Source organism: Erinaceus europaeus, chromosome X, assembly GCF_950295315.1.
Source record: "Erinaceus europaeus chromosome X, mEriEur2.1, whole genome shotgun sequence".
Classification (NCBI taxonomy): domain Eukaryota; kingdom Metazoa; phylum Chordata; class Mammalia; order Eulipotyphla; family Erinaceidae; genus Erinaceus; species Erinaceus europaeus.
The window spans coordinates 62,091,036-62,114,154 of record NC_080185.1 but is presented as its reverse complement, the minus strand read 5'-3'; the positions used below and the strand labels follow the sequence as shown (position 1 = coordinate 62,114,154).

Genomic DNA, 23,119 nt, shown 5'->3' with positions numbered 1-23,119 from the left:
CAGCATCAACAAATTCAAGAGCACTGAAATCATCTCAAGTATCTTCTCAGACCACAGTTGGGTAAAGGTAACATTTAACAACAAACAGAAAATTACTAAAAGACACAGAATTTGGAAAGTAAACAACATACTGCTTAAGAACCACTGGGTCAGAGAGACACTTAAGCAAGAAATTCAAATGTTCCTGGAAACAAATGAAAATGAAGACATAAGCTACCAAAATATTTGGGACAAAGCTAAAGCAGTATTGAGAGGGAAACTCATAGCCATACAATCACATATTAAACAACAAGAAAAAGCTCAAATAAATTACCTTACTTCACACTTTAAGGACTTAGAGGAAGAGGAACAAAGGAAAACTAAAGCAACCACAAGGACAAAAATCACTAAAATTAGAGCAGAAATAAACATCGAAAATAAAAGAACCATACAAAAGATCAATGAAGCCAAATGTTGGTTCTTTGAAAAATTAAACAAGATTGACAAAACCCTAGCCAGACTCAATAAACAAAAAGGGAGAAGACTCAAATTAATAGAATTGTGAACGATCGCGGAGATATCACAACTGACACCACAGAAACCCAGAAAATCATGTGAAACTTCTATGAAGAATTATATGCTACCAAGCTAGAAAATCTGGAAGAAATGGAAGAATTCCTAGAAACATATGCCCTTCCAAAACTGAACCAAGAAGAACTACAAAAACTAAATACACCAATCACAGATAAAGAAATCGAAACTGATGTTAAGAATCTCCCCAACAACAAAAGTCCTGGACAGGATAGCTTCACAAACGAATTCTACAAAACCTTCAGGAAACAGTTAAAACCCATACTTCTAAAGCTTTTCCATAAGAGACCCCTCACAGAATGGGAGAAGATCTTCACATGCCATACATCAGACAAGACACTAATCACTAAAACATACAAAGATTTCAGCAAACTTAGCACCAAAAAAGTAAATGACCCCATCCAAAAATGGGCAGAGGATATGACCAAAACATTCACCTCAGAGGAGATCCAAAAGGCTAACAAATATATGAAAAACTGCTCCAGGTCGCTGATTGTCAGAGAAATGCAAATAAAGACAACATTGAGATAACACCTCACTCTTGTCAAAATGCTATACATCAAAAAGGACAGCAGCAACAAATGCTGGAGAGCCGGTGGAAACAGAAGAACCCTTTTGCATTGCTGGTGGGACTGTAAATTGGTCCAGCCTCTTTGGAGAACTCTCACAAGGCTAGATACGGACCTTCCATATGACCCAGTAATTCCTCTACTGGGATATACCCCAAGGACTCCATAACACCCAACCAAAAAGATATGTGTACACCTATGTTCATAGCAGCACCATTCATAATAGCTAAAACTGAAAAGCAACCCAGGTGCCCACCAGCAGATATGTGGCTGAGAAAGCTGTGGTATATATACACAATGGAATACTATGCAGCTATTAAGAACAATGAACCCACCTTGTCTGACCCATCTTGGATGGAGCTAGAAGGAATTATGTGAAGTGAGCTAAGTCAGAAAGATAAAGATGAGTATGGGATGATCCTACTCATCAAAAGAAGTTGAGAAAGAACAGAAGGGAAACTAAAAGCAAGATCTGACTAGATCTAGAGTAGGGCATCAAAGTAAAAACCTTGAGATGAGGGGGAGGGTGGACATTCGGTTTTACTGGGCAGTGGGGGTGGGAGGGGACATAGTCCTTTGGTGGTGGGAATGGTGTCTATGTACACTCCTATTAAAGTGTAGTCATATATATCACTATTTAATTAATATGAGAGGGGGAAACTTGATTGTATGTCTCGGACTTTTTAAAACACAGACTGAGTCTTTTTAATACCTACGCTGAGTCTTTGATATGTTGACTCTCTCAAAAGCCTAGAACTGGGAGAACTGAAGCAACAGGTAGCACAGCTATATACAAGATGTTGGGTATTGTACAGCAAATCCTAACAAAGGGACTTTTCAAAGTTAACCCAATTACCAAATTATGTGATAAAAACAATAACTATCCATTGTCTTCTTGAACCCTAAGACAGCAGGAACTTCACATTACCACTATAGAGTCTATATTTCCCCCAGTCCTGGAACCCTAGGGTGGGGCCCACTTTCCTGAATGCTTCTCTCAACTCATATCAAATAATATTGCATCAGCCAATCACAACCTTATCAACGCAACGAGTGCCACCTCAGCATGCTTCACTTCAGACTGTGTCCAGAGACTTCAGGTGTGGAATGACAACCCTTTAGCTTCATTACACGGGTGAGACCATTCCTTTCATAGCGTTCTCTAATTCCATCCCAGGTGGTTCACTTCCTAACGAAGTCCCAAAACCTAGATATAGACCAGATACCCTGAGATAGAGCATATGTTTATACATATACATAAACTAGGGTAAAATATATACCTGAAAGCAAAAGTACACAATAGTCTGCAGTGAGTACCCCCCAATACTTTATCTGCACTATTCCAGCCTTTAGGTCCATAATTGTTCAACAATTTGTTTGGCTTTGTATGTTAACTCTTTTCAGCCACCAGGTTCCAGATGCCAGCAGGATGCCGACCAGACTTCCCTGGGGAGAGGACCCCACCAGCGTGTCCTGGAGCTCCACTTCCCCAGAGACCCACCGTACTAGTAAAGAGAGAGGCATGCTGGGAGTATGGATCGACCAGTCAATACCTATGTTCAGCAAGGAAGCAATTACAGAAGCCAGACCTTCCACCTTCTGTACCCCACAATGACCTTGGCTCCATACTCCCAGCGTGATAAAGAATAGGAAAGCTATCAGGGGAGGGGATGGGATATAGAGATCTGGTGGTGGGAATTGTGTGGAGTTGTACCCCTCCTATCCTATGGTGTTGTTAATGTCTCCTTTTTAAAATAATGTTTTTTAAAATATTCTATTTTATTTATTTATTCCCTTTTGTTGCCCTTGTTTTATTGTTGTAGTTATTATTGCCGTCGTTGTTGGATAGGACAGAGAGAAACAGAGAGAGGAGGGGAAGACAGAGAGGAGGAGAGAAAGATAGACACCTGCAGACCTGCTTCACCGCCTGTGAAGCGACTCCCCTTCAGGTGGGGAGCCGGGGTTCGAACCGGGATCCTTATGCCAGTCCTTGTGCTTTGCGCCACCTGCGCTTAACCCGCTGCGCTACAGCCCGACTCCCCTTTAAAATAAATTTAAAAAAAAGAAGTTTGGGTTGTTCAAAGCTTAGAGACGTAGAAAGGGGAATTCTGTTCTACTGTTCTCCAGTCTTGAGTTCATGGGGAAAGAGAGAAATATCCGTGGAAACTGAGAAATCAATGACTACTAACAGACATTGTCAACATTCACTTAGTACCTTGCTTTCATACTACCTCAAGTTACACATACCAAATTTTTGTAGGAAAAATTGGTATTAGAAATGGGGGCTTATGTCCTCTCTTGACCTGTCACTAAGAGAATTGGATTTATACAAGCCCTTATACTTACTCACATTCTAGGTAATTCCACCAAAAATTCGCTTAGTCCTCAAATGAATCTCCACTGGGGTAAATTATTTAGCATTTGATGCTATAATATCTGCTCAAGCCAACACAATGAAGAATAATCTGGTAATGAGATGAAACACTAAGGTCCCACTGATTTCTTAGTTAATTAGTGGATGAGGGCATAGAACCAGGATTCAGTTGCAATAGAAACAGAACCAGTGTTTTCTTGCAGCTCAGAAGTTTATTAATGAAGGAGTTGTGGTTGGGCCAGTTGGAGGTGATGTGCTTGAACCCTGCAGCCCTGTATGTTGGTTCTTGCTACAGTGAGATTATGGCATTGCATTCCTCTCTCCTGGGTCTCTGTTGCCATAGTTGTAGTCAGCACTATCACACAGACTCCACTTCTGTTTCTTAAGGCTGATCTGAAGGAATGATGTTTTTTAAGATCTCAGTATAGTAAGGGCCAAATACCTGCTGATTGTGACGCATTAGATTGACAAACTTCCAGCCCAGTTCAACCAACTCTTCCTTGATGAGAATTAGGCCTCCAGGAAAGTCCAACATAGACTCTTTCAAGCCTCGAGCCAAACAACATTTGAGAAACAAACGGATACGCTGATCTGTTGGTAAGATAAAACAACAAAAAGGAGAAATCAGAAGTTTCAAAAGAAAAAAAAAACACAATCTCTTTGCTCTCTGTGCTCACTACAAGTTAAAGGAGATATCCGCTGACATGCCTCTCAATTTCAGTAAACTTAAAAATATATATTGGCTTGCTTATTTTTGAGAACATGCTATCAAGCTCCCAAATAATGCATGGTCAAAATATGAAAAGCTAGTAAATTATCTGGTTGTATATAATATTAGGTTACTCTAAGTGAGATCTTGATGTGCATATAAGCAAAAAAAAAAATCCTATTGTGTCTGAAAGTCCAAGGGTTTACAGTGTAGTCAGTACATCAGTTTTTCTATACCTTCACACTCAAATTGAACAAATAAGAGTACCATATATTCAATAATAAAATCATTTTTATCAACAAATATAAATCAGTTACAACAAATTAGATATCAATCTAGTCTCTCTGAAAGTTAAAAGCAAGTTGATAATATTAGCTACTTCTATTTAACCACATAATATATCCTGCAGTTGAAATGAACATCAGTTCTATGGAGGTGTGAAGGCCCACCTGGTAACCTAAAACATGTTACAGAACATAAAAAGTTCACATCACTGATCTTAAACAATAATTAGAAAATGACCAGGAATGACTTAACTTCAGATCCACCTCGAAACCAAATATTCACTCTGAAAGAGACTGTTTCAGTCCTCCATCTTATAAAGGAGGAAGTTAATGTCAAAAGACTTTACCACTGATAATGCTTTTTCAATTTTTATGGTTCACTGGCTGACTTCCAGGACTGAATCTACTTCCTCATTCATCACATTCTATTTATTTATTTATTTATTTTTTTCCTTTTTGTTGCCCGTTTTTCATTGTTGTAGTTATTGTTGTTGTTGTTGATGCAGTCATTGTTAGATAGGACAGAGAGAAATGGAGAGGAGGGGAAGATAGAGAGGGGGAGAGAAAGATAGACACCTGCAGACCTGCTTCACTGCCTGTGAAGCGACTCCCCTGCAAGTGGGGAGCCAGGGGCTCGCACTGGGATCCTTATGCAGGTCTTTGCGCTTTGCACCACGTGCACTTAACCCGCTGCACTACCGCCCGACTCCCCATTCTTCACATTCTTATTATTCATTCCCACTGCCAACCGTGAGGACTCTTACCAATGACACTGCGAACACAATTTTCCTTCATGGCTATGTTCTGAATCTGGCCTATAAGAGATGAAGTGTTTTCCATGCTCAAAGAAGTGTGACCAATGTCATGGAGACCTTTATGAATTTCCTGAGACACCTGTTCACTCACGCTCAGCATAGTCTCTTCGGGCCTATGAATGAAGGACAGAAAGCAGAGTGACCCTGGCAAAGAAGAAAAGCCCAGCCAGCCCCATAGAATAGATGTTCACTAACAGGAACTACAGCTTTACACTACTAGAAGAATCCAGTGGGAAACTAAGTGCCAACTAATTCATCATAGGATTTTATATTTTACTTCAGAGAAAATAATTTATTGAACAATAGTTTGGTTCCAAACATGGACCCACTCAGTATTCTTTAGTCCCATAAACTTTATTTAAATATTGTTTTAAGATTTTCTTTGGTACTTTTCATGAACTGTTTTTTCTACTTCACCAATTAAATTACATATATATTTAGAGATCTGAATTTTTAATTCCTTTTACTTTGGTTGTGGTGTCTTACATGCTGTGACTCAGTATTACTGACCACCTGACCAACTTCTGTAGATAAATAAGACAAATAAGAGTACCATATATTCAATAAAAAAATCATTTTTATCAACAAATATAAATCAGTTACAACAAATTAGATATCAATCTAGTCTCTCTGAAAGTTTTCTTTTTCTCTATCATAATTCCCAACACAACTTAGTAATAACAATTGGGGCTGGGTAGTGGCACAGCAACTGGAGCACATATATTACTATGCAGAAGGACATGAGTCCAAGCCCCCATTCCCCATCTGTAGGAGGGATGCTTCTTGAGTGGTGAAGCAGTGCTGTCCTATCAAGGAGAGAGTGGGGGGGGGAGTACGAGAACACAGAAGAGATATAGAAAGGTATAAAAAAAAATAGCTGTCAGATGGCTGGGCAGTGGCACACCTGGTTGAAAACACATTACAGGGGAGTGGGGCTGTAGCACAGCGGGTTAAGAGCAGGTGGCGCTAAGCTCAAGGACCGGCGTCAGGATCCCGGTTCGAGCCCCCGGCTCCCCACCTGCAGGCAGGTCCCTTCACAGGCGTTGAAGCAGGTCTGCAGGTGTCTGTCTTTCTCTCCCTCTCTGTCTTCCCCTCCTCTCTCCATTTCTCTCTGTCCTATCCAACAACAACGACATCAATAATAACTACAACAATAAAACAACAAGGGCAACAAAAAGGGAATAAATAAAATTAAATTTAAAAAAATTTAAAAAAAAAGAAAACACATTACAATGCATAAGGACCCAGGTTCAAGACCCCAATACTCATCTGTAGAGGCAGGGGGTGTTCACATGAAGTAGGTCTGCAGGCCCCTCTCTCCTCTCTCCCTCTCAATCTCTCCTTCTCGATTTCTGCCTCTATACAATAAATAATTAATCCTTAAAAAAATGGCCAGAAGGGATGGATTCTTTGTGTAAACCCTGGTAATAACACTCATGGCAAAAGAAGGAACACCAGCAATCTTGGCAGACTGTGAAAAGTCATTTTTGTGATCTGTGAAGGATGAGCAATAATGTACCTGCTTATATCTTATTTTCAACTCTGTTTAAGATGTATGATGCTGCCAACCGGATACAGCAGTATATCAAAAAGATTATTCATCATGACCAAGTGGGGTTTATCCCAGGCATGCAAGGTTGGTTTAATATATGTAAATCAATCAATGTGATCCACCACATCAACAAAAGCAAGACCAAAAACTACATGGTCATATCAATAGATGCAGAGAAAGCCTTTGACAAAATACAACATCCCTTTATGATCAAAACACTACAAAAATGGGAATAGATGGAAAATTCCTGAAGATAGTGGGGTCTATATATAGCAAACCTACAGCCAACATCATACTCAGTGGTGAAAAACTGGAAGCATTTCCACTCAGATCAGGTACTAGACAGGGCTGCCCACTATCACCATTACTATTCAACATAGTGTTAGAAGTTCTTGCCATAGCAATCAGGCAAGAGCAAGGAATTAAAGGCCTACAGATTGGAAGAGCAGAAGTCAAACTCTCCTTATTTGCAGATAAAATGATAGTTTACATGGAAAAACCTAAGGAATCCAGCAAGAAGCTTTTGGAAATCATCAGGCAATACAGTAAGGTGTCAGGCTATAAAATTAACATTCAAAAGTCAGTGGCATTTCTCTATGCAAACACTAAGTTAGAAGAAATTGAAATCCAGAAATCAATTCCTTTTACTATAGCAACAAAAACAATAAAATATCTAGGAGTAAATCTAACCAAAGAAGTGAAAGACTTGTATACTAAAAATTATGAATCACTACTCAAAGAAACTGAAAAAGACACAAAGAAGTGGAAAGATATTCCATGTTCATGGGTTGGAAGAATTAACATCATCAAAATGAATATACTACTTAGAGCCATCTACAAATTTAATGCTATCCCCATCAAGATCCCAAGCACATTTTTTTAGGAGAATAGAAAAAAATGCTACAAATGTTTATCTGGAACCAGAAAAGACCTAGAATTGCCAAAACAATCTTGAGAAAAAAGAACAGAACTGGAGGCATCACACTCCCAGATTTCAAACTGTATTTTAGGGCCATTGTCATCAAAACTGCTTGGTACTGGAACATGAATAGACACACTGACCAGTGGAATAGAATTGAGAGCCCAGAAGTGAGGCCCCACACCTATGGACATCTAATCTTTGACAAAGGTGCCCAGACTATTAAATGGGGAAAGCAGAGTCTCTTCAACAAATGGTGTTGGAAACAATGGGTTGAAACATGCAAAAGAATGAAACTGAATCACTGTATTTCACCAAATACAAAAGTAAATTCCAAGTGAATCAAGGACTTGGATGTTAGACCAGAAACTATCAGATACTTAGAGGAAAATATTGGCAGAACTCTTTTCCGCATAAATTTTAAAAACATTTTCAATGAAACGAATCGAATTACAAAGAAGACTAAGGCAAGTATAAACCTATGGGACTACATCAAATTAAAAAGCTTCTGTACAGCAAAAGAAACCACTACCCAAACCAAGAGACCCCCTCACAGAATGGGAGAAGATCTTTACATGCTATACATCAGATAAGAGTTTAATAACCAACATTTATAAAGAGCTTGCCAAACTCAACAACAAGACAACAAATAACCCCATCCAAAAATGAGGGGAGTACTTGGACAGAATATTCACCACAGAAGAGATCCAAAAGGCCGAGAAACACATGAAAAAATGCTCCAAGTCTCTGATTGTCAGAGAAATGCAAATAAAGACAACAATGAGATATCACTTCACTAATGTGAGAATGTCATACATCAGAAAAGGTAACAGCAACAAATGCTGGAGAGGGTGTGGGGTCAAAGGAACCCTCCTGCACTGCTGGTGGGAATGTAAATTGGTCCAACTTCTGTGGACAACAGTCTGGAGAACTCTCAGAAGGCTAGAAATGGACCTACCCTATGACCCTGCAATTCCTCTCCTGGGGATATATCCTAAGGAACCCAACACACCCATCCCAAAAGATCTGTGTACACATATGTTCTTGCCAGCACAATTTGTAATAGCCAAAACCTGGAAGCAACCCAGGTGTCAAACAACAGATGAGTGGCTGAGAAAGTTGTGAGATATATATATATAATGAAATACTACTCAGCTGTAAAAAATGGTGACTTCACCATTTTCAGCCGATCTTGGATGGACCTTGAAAAATTCATGTTAAGTGAAATAAGTCAGAAACAGAAGGATGAATATGGGATGATCTCACTCTCAGGCAGAAGTTGAAAAACAAGATCAGAAAAGAAAACACAAGTAGAACCTGAAATGGAATTGGCATATTGCACCAAAGTAAAAGACTCTGGGGTGGGTGGGGAGAATACAGATCCAAGAAGGATGACAGAGGACCTAGTCGGGGTTTTACTGTTATATGGGAAACTGGGGAATGTTATGCATGTACAAACTATTATATTTACTGTTGAATGTAAAACGTTAATTCCCCAGTAAAGGAATAAAAGAAAAAAAAAGAATTGGGTATGGGGTTAGCGTTCATGATGTCAGAGAACCTAGTGGGGGTTATTATGTGGAAAACTGGTAAATTTTATGCATGCACAAACTATTGTATTTACTGTCAACTGTAAAACATTAACTCCCCAATAAAGAAAAGAAAGAGAAAAAAAAAGATGTACGATGCTTACTTGGCATTAAATTCATCCATCAGGGTGGTGGTTATGCATTTCAGTTTAGCAACAAAATCAGGTGAGTTGATTAAAATATTACCAGAGAAACTTCTGGCCACTAACAAGACTGAGGCCAGTACAGTTAGCTGGATCAACTGAAACTCCATCTCTTGCAGCCGAGTTCGATCCATCAGCAGAGTCTGGTAAGGTAGAAATGAATGAGCTGTCAGAAAAGGAGACTTTCTAGTAGAAGCATTGCATACAAATGCAAAAGGCAATGCTTTAACACAGATTCCTACCTCAGGGAACTCGTTGTTTGCAGGGTCCCAGAGAAGAAGGTTTAGATAACCCTGGTATAGAACCATTGTGGAACTGAGATGTTCTGAGTTGTTAGTTAGGCAAATTGGAGGCGAACAGGATGTACTAGGAGAGTCAGAAACACTCATAGATGGCATACTGAGGTCTGCTGCTGCTTTGGTTAGCCATTTTGTGGTGTAATCAAGGAGACCTATGACACATAAGGGACTATATGAGTATTTTCAAGCTTTAAGGCTTTAACTTTTTTCTCAATAAAGAAAGGATTTTGTATGCCTTTTTCTGTCTTTAAAAAAAAACTCCCCTTCATCTAAGAAAGAAATATATTATGAAAAACAGAAAATATTTATCACTATAAGGTCAATCTAACAAGCTGAAAGGTGGCACACCTGGTAAAGCACATATGCTGCCATGCACAAGGATCCTGGATTCAAGCTCCAGGAAGCTTCATGAATAGTGAAAACAGGCTGCCAGTATTTCTATTTATCTTTCCCTCTCTCTCTCCCTTTCTTTCTCCCTCTTTATTTGTCTCTATTTTTTTAAAGGGCTATTTGTATCAGTGGAGTCATCTTGCAGGCATTGAGACCCAGCAATAACCCTGATGACAAAAAGAGGCAGATCCAAAAGTCAAATCTCCCCTTTCATACTATTAAATTTTAAAAACATACTAGGTTGGTTGTCAAGGAGTTCCTGGAATTTTGCTCGTTCATACTGGATGGAATGTTCCTGCAAATAGGATCGAAGGCTCTGGATAGTATAGTTCACCATGTCCATTTTCATCAGACCCAGAACATGAAAGATACCCCTGTCAGAGGAAGAAAGCAGATGTTTACACTGTGAAGAGAAGAATGACATGAAGTGATAAAATCCAAGAAAGGAACTCTAAAATCATTGCATTTTTGGAATTAAAAAGAACCTTAGAAACAACAGTTCTGTTCAGTCTATAAATATAGCCACCTGGGGAGCAGGTGCTAACTCACATAGTAAAGCATACATGTTACCATGAGCAAAGGCCTGGGTTGAAGCCCCCAACCACATGAAAGTGTCTATAGGAAGGAAGCTTCATATATAGTGAAGTGGTGCTGTAGTGTCCTCTCTCTATCCCTCCCTCTCACCATCATCAAAAAGAAAAAGAAAAAAAATGGCCACCAGGAGTGGTGGAGTCATGCAAACACTGAACCCAGGAATAACTAACAGTTTTAAAAAAAATAGAAAAAAAGTACAGTATGGCCAAAGATCCAAGGCCACAGACAATTGTTAGCAGATATAGTAATGGCTGTGGTTTTTCACTTTTTTATATTGGGGGGTTGTTAATGGTTTAAAGTACAGTTGTTGACACATGGGTAAAATCTCTCATCTCTTCATGGTCAGTGTCTCATCCCCTACTCAGATCCCTTTCCATCATTATGCACCAAACCCCTTGAGCTCCCCTCTTATCCTATGGTCTTGTCAGTGTTTCCATTTTATAAATAAAAATTTTTAAAAAAGAGAAGGCAGTGTCATAGGGAAAAAAAGGCAAATACATATAAATATAGAAAGCTATAGAAATAATAACAGTCAACCAATATCTGTGACCTTGGAGGAACCACTGCAGTTTCCAGTGAAGGGAATAGTGATGAGAACAGTACAGAATTGTTCCCCTGTTATCTTGTAATTTTGTAAATCAATATTAAATCACTAAAAATGAACTCTGAAGAAAGAATTACTGTACCCTAATGTCAAACAGATTGTTTCTTTAAAGGACCCCCCAATCTACATAGGTCTTGAGAAGCTGCAATTAGAAAACAAAGGTCATTAAGCCATGTAAGTTAAAAAAATTAAAAAGCTACTATCAGTTCTTCAATACAGCAGAGTTAGTAAGCCAGGGGTTAACATAGTAACTGACTTGAAATATTTTTGCATGATGTTTTAATGCAGATTTCAGGGGCAGATCACCTAGTTTCTCACCTCAGTAAATCCACAGGATCTGTTATGCTCTCCAGTTTTTGCACTGCTTCATCTCGGCTTGGGGCACAGAGAAGAGTAATCAAACTGAGAATGTAACTAGAAAGACTATAGATATCTAGGGCCCCATGCTCTGCTTCCTGCTTGAGGAGAACCATATCCAGAGCTTCTTCAATCTCGTTTCTTAGGCGGTTCTGATGTGGTAAAAGCAGTGACATCAACATCTATAAAAAAATCAAAGGAGAAAATTGTTTCAAATTATTTAAACAACAAATTATTCAAAACCCCAAACTTGCTCTTAAGTCAAAGTCATGCCAGTCTGTGTCCTTTTGGGGGGGTCCTGTATTTGGTCTCATAATATTTTAGAGAATACTGTTTATGTTTAGGGAACAAATATAATTCAAAGTGTCAATGGAATCAGCAATAACTGTTGTGCCACATTATTTTCTGGGAAGAATAGGGCAAAATACGAATTATGAGGGTATAGAAAAAAGACATGTATGACATAATAACAGACACCACTACAGGGTGATAAGGCATTCTTAATAAGGGAGCAAAACATTTTTAGACTGTTTGACTTCAAAGGGTAAAGATGAAATAGGTAAAGGAAACATTAAGGGTTTGTGGCTGGGTGGTGGCACACCTGGTTAAGTGTACATGTTAGAATGCACAGATACCCAGATTCGAGCCCCGACAGTCCCCACCTGCAGGGGGAAGCTTTGCAAATGGTAAAGTAGTGTTGTAGGTGTCTCTCTGCCTCTCTCCATCTCTATCACTCCTTTCCCTCTCAATTTCTGATTTTATCTATCCAATAAATAAATAAAGATAATACAAAAAATAAAAAATAAATATCATGGTCCACTTTAAATAGATTTATGATTTTTAAAAGTATAAATTACTTTTGAGTAAGGGTTCTCTTGTCTATTTGATCCTAGGACACTTTAAAAGTAGTGTGAATCAGTGAAAAATATGTTTAATTCAGTGATATACTATGTTATTACAGCAATACCCTAACTATGAAGCTTCATTTTATACAAATAAAATATAAGCTTCTCCATATTATCTGTTTAAGTAGTGGGCCAGGCTCAGAAAGGAAGCATACTACTTGAGATATTGGTAGCCATCATCAATCCAAAGGTCAGAGGTTCCCAGACACTTTATACCCACAAATAGGAAACTTGGTTGCTCACCTCCTTAATTTCTCTTAGAAGTTCAAGAACACGATTAAAATTAGGGGGGGAACTTGACAGCTGTTCTTTCAGTTGGTCCCAAAAAGCATTGTACATTGCCTCCGAGAACTTGCCTTCTAGACTATATAAAGAGATTAAATGAAGAAATTGCTCTTTACCAGAGTTAATTTTATTCAAGTTTGAGACGTACTCTGCCCTAATCTAACTTGCAAGCCCTATTCTCATCTCTGATACCATCTTCCCAGACAATATTATTGTCCACATTCACATTAGCTTCAAACTCAAGCTTAAACTATGAAAATAATGGGCCCCCAGGGACATACCTAAAATAGACTCCTTTGCTTCTTTCCACCCTAAAATCCCTGTTCTCATCTTGTATTCCTACTTTTTGGTTCTGTTCATTAATCATTTTATCCTGTTTTATATCTTATCACCTTCCAGACACCAAGTTGCAGACACTATCATAATTCCATTCTGATTTCCCTGAGCAAACAACTGCACCAATGTGTCCTGAAACCTCACCTCTCAAGAGTCCTCTCCCACTAGGGAAAAATAGAAACAGGCTGGAGGTATGGATTGACCTGTCAACAGTTATATCCAGCAGAGAAGCAATTACAGAAGCCATAACACTCACCTTCTGCACCCCAGAAATAATTCTGGTCCATACTCCCAGAGGGGGAGAAACGATAGGGAAAGATGACTAGAGGGCTTTGAACTCCAATTCCATCATGACCCAGAGAGAGAAGAAGAAAAGAGGAAGCACATTTGGAAGTAGTAATAGGTGTGCGTAAAACTTGGAAGAGAAGAGAGGCAGGGATCATAGGGAAAAATGGGCAAATATATATAAATATAGACCAATAGTTATAGAAATAATAGTCAACCCATACCTGCAACCTTGAGGGAATTGCTGTAGCTTCCAATGGAGGGAATGGGGACACAGAACTCTGGTGGTGGGAATGGCGCAGAATTACACCCATTATCTTATAAATTTATAAATCAATATTAACTCACTAATATTTTTTATTTATTCCCCCTTCACATGTAAAAATTTTTAAATGGAAAAAATGCTCCTTACCCAAAGAACTGCTAAAGGATCATAACCTCTCAAATTCTAAACAGCAATTTAAGATCAAGAAAGGTTATCATACTGATGGGTCTGGAAATATGTTTATACTTGAGAAGAGTTGAATAAACTGACTTTATTCTCAGATGGAGATAAGAGTCAAATCCTTTTTGAGGGGTACCCCATGTTTCCAGAAAAACTTTCTTCCTACAGAAGGAAGAACTAAGGATATGGCTCAATATCTACGTATTCAATCTATTTTAAGTTTACTTTTATGCATGATAACTGTGATGATCTTATTTCATTTGTCTGCATGTGACCACCCGGTTTTCCCAACATTTACTAATAAGACTTTCTTTTCTCCATTTAATGTTCTGGGCCTCCATGCACAGATTAACTGTCCATGAATGTGAAGGTTCATTTATGGGTTCTCAATTCCATTCTATTGAGTGCCTATTTTTGTTCCAGTACCACAAAGTTTTGATTACCATAATCCTGCAATATAATTGTAAATTATGGAGTGTGGTGCCACCTTTCATGTTCTTTGGCAACTACCAGTCTTTTGTTGTTTCTGATGTCAGGTTTTCTTCTCTTTTGTCTCCTTTAACCTGTAACTGTTAGCTGTAATAGCCTATTAAATGGAGTTTTTGCCCTGACAAAGTCTTGCTCCCACAATCCCATATAATATTGCCAAAATAATTTATTTTCTAAGATACAAATCTGATGACAATGGTATGATCACTTTAAGTCCTTTACGAACTCACCCATCACTAGCAGGATATATGTATCTAAAATCCTTTGATTCTGTCACCTCTACTACTTTTATCACTTTTCTCCTTCCTATATCCAATAACAATCACTTATAGTTAACACGTAATTTTTTTACACCATCCTATGCCTACTATGTCTACTGTCAGAGGATTTGTTTCCCCTTTTGATCACTGGACAAATTCCTATATATACTACTAGACTCAACTCAAGTGTTACCTTATCAGAATCATCTCCCATAACCATTCTGAGAAATCCATATCTTAAGATGTGAGATAACTTTCTACTCATAATATTTATCTACTGTTTGACTATCTCTCCTACAGAAGTTTCTGTTGGCAAAGCCAATATCTTACTCACCTAAATGTCCTCAATATTCAACATTTTGCCATCTACCTAATAAGTACTCAATAATGTCGGTTGAATAAATATCTAACAATGAGGTTTCCCTTAGGAGCCAATAACAGTAATTAGCTTCTCCAATTACCTATAAATAATATAAACCCCAAATTATATTTGAGTCTATTTCCAGTATATATTTTAGATTACCATACTACAGAGAAGCTTTAAATAAGTATGTATGTATATATATATATATATATAAAATATATATATTTTATATTTTCTTGACTTTAAAACTAATACTTGCACTGACTGCCCTCCTTTACTTGATAGTGTCATTTAAGATAAAGTCAAGCACTAAATGTATTAACAGATATGTTTTAAAATTAATGGAAAATTATCTGTGCCATGACAGGAGGAATAATATGAAACAAAAATGAAGAGTATGTACCTGTGAGGAGGTAAAACACTCTCTTCCACACAAAAATCTTGATTTACCATAATTTCATGAGCAATGCTAAGATTAGAAGCTTTGTTAAATGTATCTATCATGTCCATGTTAGAAAGTACTTCTGGTTGGCTCCCTGAAAAAAAGACATAACAGTAAGCAATAGGGAACCCACTCAAGTAGAATTTCAATTTTACTCACAGACTCACGAAGCCAAATACAGGCCACAAACTTATATCATCAAAATTATCTTATAGAGACTCATCCCAGCATTCTACTATTTGAGATTTTCTGAAATCTTTGCCCATTTATACCAATGGAAACTCTGAGAAGTCAGATGCTGGGAGAAGAGAAATAAGTTTGTGATAAACAAAAAGTGAAAATTATTTCAAGCAGTTTGTTTCAAAGGTCAAGACAATGAATAAGACACAATAAGGAAGCAATGAAGAAGTTGTGGTTTACAAAATAAAACCTAAATTATTACTGCCACCATCTTCTTTATACCTCTAATGAGATAGGAAAATACAAATGGTAAATGTTTCCTTACAGATAATACCACAAATCTTACAATGGTTTTAAATTTGAAGTAAACAGTGAAGTTGTGGTTTACAAAATAAAACCTAAATTATTACTGCCAACATCTCCTTTATACCTCTAATGAGATAGGAAAATACAAAAGATAAATGTTTCCTTACAGATAATACCACAAATCTTACAATGGTTTTAAGTTTGAACCATGGATATCAAATCTGAGGAGTCTACAGACCAGTAGAATTCCGAAAGAAAAGGAGTGACTGACAATGACTTGTCATTTTTTTCACATATGAACATTAAGGCAAGCAAATAAAGAAGTATAATTTAACATTCTAGAGACAGAAATGAAATAGCCAAAACTACAAATAATACTTTATATTAGGTAAATTTACCTTTATTCTAAAGATAACCTCATTATATCATTATTAAATAATTATTATATAAAATAAACTATATTATACATATCATTAAATATACTTATTTGTAAATTTATTATTATATTCCATTCAATTAGTAATAACATTGTTAGTTTCTGTTCACACAGCACTGACATTTGACTGTTCAAAGTTCATTATACTGAATATATTCATAAATGGCAAACACATATATTAGTTATATTTAATACTTGTTATTATTGATATAGTTGAAATATACACTTGTCAAAATATAACATGTAATCAATTCATGATATCATTTAACTGAGAGACGATATAAACTATGAGTTGTGTCATTCTGTTAACTATCAAGGATACTAAGTAGTCATCAGAGAAATATACATGACTCAACTTAATAATATTGTGGCTTCCAATTATTTTTCCCATTTCTATCTTCAAAAATTTAGTTCATTACATTTGGCTAGATCTTCAGATTCAGGTTTGTTCAAATTCATAGGGGATTATTGTAAGAGAATTACAATTTTAGTTCTGTGAGGTTGGACTGCTCATTAAAAATATAACATGCCTACCACAAAGTGTGGGAGTGATCTCATCTCACACCCATATGTACACATAAAAGCAATCTTATAGCAGAAATAAAGAATCTTCCCTGGAGTAGTGATAATTATTACATTAACAAAATGCCAACGGATAAGGACAAAACACACTTCCAGCACTAGATTATTTAGATTCTTCCCAGTTTATCAAACAACTACTACTTATAGTTTAGAAAAATCAAAATATAATAATGTGATCTATTTTCCATGCTCTGAACTCAGACACTCTTAAGTCTTTGTTTTTGCCAGAGCTTCACTTCTCTGGACATACTTTTTCTGATAGAGAAACTGCAAGAGATTGGGAAAAACAGCATAGTACTGAAGTTACCTCTAATGCAGTGGGGACCAGGTTCAAACCCTGACTGTACACAAGACAAAGAAGGTAAACTATCCAAGTATGCTATTTTGTTGATTCATATTTTAATTTTACTTGTAAACCAACCTGGACCTAGATCCTATCTAAATATCAGAGACTATAAAATGACAAGCGGAAATAATTCAAAAGAAGAGCAATGGAAATAAGAGACAAGGCAAGGTTGCTAGAGATGTTTATGCTTCTTAAAATTATTTAAACCATAGCTTTTTCCTCTAATCTAAATACTATCGAGTACTCAAGGAAGTAATGATAGAATTTCAAACCTACCAGGAGAGTGGTCCTCTAAACAAAAGCTACTGTTTTCCTGGCTCTGCGCTGGTGTTTTAGGCTTAGGGGCTTCTTTCTCTGTTTCGCTGGAATCATTACCGCGCACAGTGTCCTTAGTCTTGGGCATTTTGGTATTATCTGGAATTGAGAAAAGAAGAGGCAAACTGTTAATAGTGTAAGCTCGGATTCTGACCATGCGATGAGAGGAAACTCTTCCATGTTTCCCTTGAAGTCTGAATTTAAGGCTAGAAGCAAAGGTTTCAAAAACTTCTCACTATACTATTTAGGTTCTTTCAACAGCCAAGGAGAACTTGAAAGAAGCTGAGTTTCCTTTTCTAAAGTCAAAGTAGTTTAGTTTCGGTCAAGTAGAAGAGGGAATCAAGGCCTGAAGATATGGACCAAACTGGGGAAAAAGTCTCTGACTCAGGCTGTCTTCTGCTGTTCTATGAAATACCCCCCTTCTTAATTTACTTTCACCCCATACCCACCTTCAGATATGGCTGGTAGTTGTTCCTTTAAGGCCCTTAGCATATTGGGACCTCACCTCCTTCACATCTCTGGCTGCCCCTTGGCTGCATCTAATGAGGACCCACGGCCTAGCCAAACTGGCCTGGGGCATACCATTGTGAACAAAGCAAGGGGGGATATCAGCAGAAAGGGACTAGATGGTACTATGGAGATTATGAGACCTGCGTAAAGTGCACCGCTGCCAATGACCACTAGGTGGAAGAGTCCAAAACAAGTCAACAAAGGGTGGTTGGTCTCTTGGGTAACAAACAGCATAGGTCACAAGGCCTTGGGAGACAGAAAGCAGGTCCATAGCAATAAGTGATACACTCGAGCTCATACACATCTCTGTATGATCAAAGACTCTGAGTAACTTGTATTTAATCTTCTCAAGTCCTCCTTACCACTTCTACAGATGAGGGACTCTCCAAAGTTGTTATCCTCATTCTCCCCAATGGAAAAATTATTAATGATTTAGTAAGGAATAGGAACAATATATTTTGCTGACTTTGCTCATATAAACTTAAGAAATGAAGAACCAAAAGGGTTGTAGAATTCCAGAATTTATTTTGAAGGTTTCGTTCTAATGGAATCCTCCACAAAAAGAGTGCACTTGTTACCATAGGCAAGGTCTTGAGTTCAAGCCCCCAGTCCCCAGCTGCAGGAGGGAGAAGCTTCAAGAGCAGTCAAAGCACTGCTGCAGGTGTCTCTCCTCCTTATATGCCACTCTCCTCTCAATTTCACTCTGTTCTATCAATTAAACAAAGGAAAAAAGTCACTGGGAATGATGAATTTGTCATAAGGCACTTGAGCCTCAGAAATCATCTGGGTGGCATAAATAAATAAGCTGCTAAATGTTCTCCAAATATGGAAACAGAAACTCATTTTAAAGAATTGATCATAAAAACTGTGGGGAGGAGGGGTGGTGGCACATCTGGTTGAGTACACGTTACAAGCACTGATCCCGACCTGCAGGGCTGAAGCTTCACAAGCAGTGAAACAGTGTTCCAGGTCTTGTCTATCTACCCCTCCCCTTGATTTCTCGTTGTTTCTATCCAATAAAGTTTTTAAATAAATAAATAATAAATGTTGTGTGGTGATGGGACAAGACCATAAACCTGAGAGGGAATTTTTTTTTAATTCTCCCAAACAAATTCCTGCCATGTCCTTCATTAAAATTCAGTCATGAACCTTGGAGAACATCAAGAGCATGTGGTTGCTGGAGTAGACAACTCTAAGGGCTTTCATGATGCTCTGTCTCCATTCTTAGTCAGTTTTCACTCAAGTGGCCACTCACTGTAGTAATTCAATATCTCTGTATCAACCAATTTCTAAATTGGGGGGAAGCATATTAACAAAATATATTTCTACTATATTATTCCGTGCTTTTTTTAAACCTGTTAGTTTTTAACCATTAACTTATTTTTTTCCTACAAAAACAGGGCTATAATTTGACAAAAATTTTCATCCAAAAGCTTGTCTTATTAAATAATGAAGTGTAAATATCTCACACCATATGTGAATTTTCAAAAAGGAAATTAGGAAGGAAAGCTCTTCATAAGTAGGACATTCCATCCTTAAGAAGCTTGTCGGGGGTGGCCGGAAGTTCAAGGAGTGGCACAAGGACATTGACTTGACCCCTAGCTGCACACCTGTGGGGTGGGTCACTTCACAAGTGGTGAAGCAGGTCTGCAGGTGTCTTTCTCTCCCCATCTGTCTTCCCCTTCTCTCTCAATTTCTCTCTGTGCTATACAACAACAACAACAGCAGCAGCAGCAACAATAACAACAACAGCAGCAATGGGGAAAAGGTGGCTTCCAGGAGCAGTGGATTCTCAGTGAAGGCAATAACACTGGAAGAAAATATATATATATATATGATGCTTTGGGCTTTGTGGACTGGATGGTGGCAAATCTGGTTGAGCACACATATTACCATGTGTAACAAACGATCCAGATTTCAGCCCCAGTTCCCCACCTGCAAGGAGGATTGTCACAAGCAGTGAAGCAGGTGACTTGCTTTCTCCCCCCTCCTCAATTTCTCTATGTCCTATCAAATAAAGGATAGAGAAAGAGAAAAAGAGAGAATGGCCACCAGGGACAGTAGATTTGTAATGCCTACACTGAGCCCCAGCAATAACCCTAGTGTCAGAAAAAATAGGGAGAAGGAGGAGTAGGAGGAAGAGCTTCAAGTGTGGGAAGATACACAGAAGTAACACACCAGACTATCATGTCTGAGGCCCCAGAGATCAAAAGTTCATTTCCACAGCACCACTATAAGCCAGAGATGAGCAGTGCTCTATTCTCTCCCCCCACCAGTATATCTCTCTTTAAAAAGTAAACCATTTTTTAATAAGAAAAGGGGCTGAGTGGTGGTTCATCTGGTATAGTACATGCATCACTATGCTAAAGACCTGGATTTGAACCCCTGATCTTTTGTGAGCAGTGGAGCAATACTGCAGGTATCTTTGTATCCTTTTCCATATCTCTGTCTCTTACAAGAAAAAAATGAAACAAGAAAAAAATGTTGCTGGGAACAGTGGAGTCATGAAGGCACTGATACCCCAGTTATAACCCTAGTGGCAAAAAGAAAAACTTTCAAAAAAAAAAAAAAGGAAAGAAAAGGAAGGAAGGAAGGAAGGAAAAAGAAAAACACTTCAGCCCATCTTCCAGGTCCAAGAATAAGCACTGGTCTTGGGCAGAAAAATTAGAGCTTAACAGAAGAGTGTGTAATAGTTATATTGGGTTGGTGGAAAAGTCACGATACCTTTTTGCACAAAAAATACCACGATTTTTCCGGCAACTCAACAGATACTTAATATGAATACATTTTTCATCCTCTCATGGTAGTTACCTCAGTCATATCAACTGTGAAACAAAATTCTCTCAAACAAAATTCAGGACAAATGGTTAAATATATTTTGATTTGAATACTGAATGTGTCATTCGTAAAGCATATATTTCACTATAGCTGAACTTGGACCTTTTTATTTAGAATATTTTACATACCATTAATTTATAACAGTATAGTTTCACACTTCCATATGTGTGTACACTTTACTACAGCTGTGGTAGTAGCAGCATGTGGGTTTTTAATCACAAAATTCAGACAAATCAACAGGTAGCAGAATAAATGGTACATTTGTTAAGCAAGCTTAAACATTGAGGGAAAGAGAAAATAAGTTTAATGAGCCAATCCTCTTTATAAGATAGACTGCTTCAGTCTCCTTCATTCAGTGTTTTTCTAGGTGTTTTTTTTTTTTAACTCAGAGGTGTCTTTAAAGTGGCTCCCTCTCCTATTTCTTATAGTGCATAGAGTCTTCTAGTACCATCTGTCACAATTTCTCACTGTTCTAGAGAGCAATCAGCTCAGTGACAGCAACTCAAGATGTAATCTGTAAAATTCTCTGTCATTGTTCCTCCTGCTAAACTTCCAGAGCAGGTAGAAACATTTTATTTTTTTTGTAGGACAGGTGAAGAGAAAGTTTAAAGGAACATTTCCATTAACCCCTGCCTATCTAAACTTGCTTCAGTCCCCTTTCAGAGATATTCTGCTCTGAATCAAGATTGCTGAGGGATCAAGGTCATTTTCCTGTAACTGCTTTATGCTGATGGGTGGGGGAGTGCACTCCTACCTAATGGGTTAGGAAAATCTTATCCCTGCTGATTTAAAAATCCCTATCTGGACTGAATAGGAATTCTTTCCTTTCTTTCTTTCCTCCTTCCTTCCTTTCTTTCTTTCTTTCTTTCTTTCTTTCTTTCTTTCTCTCTCTCTCTCTCTCTCTCTTTCTTTCTTTTTTTGCCTCTAGGGTTATTGCTTCACCACTAGTGAAACGACACCCCCTGCAGGTGGGGAGCCAGGGCTCAAACCAGGATTCTTAGCCAGTCCTTCGCGCCATGTGCGCTTAACCCACTGTGCTACCACCCAACCCCTGAATAGGAATTCTTTTACTATCATCATCTTGATGTGGAAATGTTTTAATCTAGAAGACGCAAGTTTGATAAAAGATTAAACAAGTAGAAGACAAAAATGAGTGCTAGTCCAGTGAGGTAAAGGTTAGGAAGAATTTATTGCATTGCAGAGTATGAGTGTAGCAGCTATTTAGTTGGGAAATAAATTATTTTAAAACTTGATTTAAATTTATTTTTTCAACTACATTATCGCTTTATTGACAGTGCTAATACCTAGAAATAACCCAAATGTCCAACAAGAAATTAATGGTTAAAAAAGCTGTTCCATGTATACAAATTGGAATACTATAAATAATAAATGATAACATCTTCTTTCTTACAACGTGGATGGAACTAGAGAGAATAGTGTTGAATGAAATAATCCAGAAGGACATTAAATTCTTGCATTGCCTAACCCAAAGTCTGAGAGCAATGAGGGCCATTCTCAGGAAGATTTTGCTTTGTGCCATCATTAGCCTCAGGAGTACTCTTAGACTAAAAAGTACTGGTGGGAGGTGATTTTGCATGCTCAAGACAACACTGCAGCAGCAGTGAAATCCACAGTACAATAGAATCATACTAGTGATGCTTGAACTAGTAGCATTAATTGATAAGTGAGAAACAAAATAATTTGGAACTCTAGACGAGTCCATTAAAGAGTTATAATGAGGACCTGTGTCTAGAGGAGACTCTAATCTGGGAGCTTAGATGCATTGTGCATGCATGAAAGAATATTACAATTAAAGAAGTTAAATAACATCGTAAATAGTACTTTTCATCACCCAGTATTCTCTATGCATTGAGGAAATAAGTAAAGGCCACTTTGACTTGTTTCTCTCTATCAGTTAACCTGTCTTTCTAGGGACTGGAGTCAGGCATTCTGGATCAGTTATTCTGTGTGCATCCTTAGTAGCTGATGTAAACCAGGTCTCAGGTCAATGTATCTCTGCTCTTTCA

At 37.8% G+C, this 23,119-nt stretch overlaps 1 protein-coding gene across 1 annotated transcript; it reads right to left on the bottom strand.

Annotated features, from left to right (window-relative positions):
- Nucleotides 1–3,705: 3,705 nt before the first annotated feature.
- LOC103127422 (T-complex protein 11 X-linked protein 2-like) lies at nt 3,706–18,274 on the bottom strand. The gene is made up of 10 exons (XM_016194890.2): nt 18,194–18,274; nt 17,706–17,843; nt 15,541–15,673; nt 12,917–13,037; nt 11,730–11,950; nt 10,451–10,587; nt 9,767–9,975; nt 9,486–9,667; nt 5,271–5,434; nt 3,706–4,104 (listed from the first exon to the last, which is right to left on the bottom strand). The coding sequence occupies exons 1-10, from the start codon at nt 18,234–18,236 to the stop codon at nt 3,896–3,898; spliced, it is 1,557 nt and encodes a 518-aa protein (XP_016050376.2). The 5' UTR covers nt 18,237–18,274; the 3' UTR covers nt 3,706–3,895.
- Between the last annotated feature and the right edge of the window lie 4,845 nt (nt 18,275–23,119).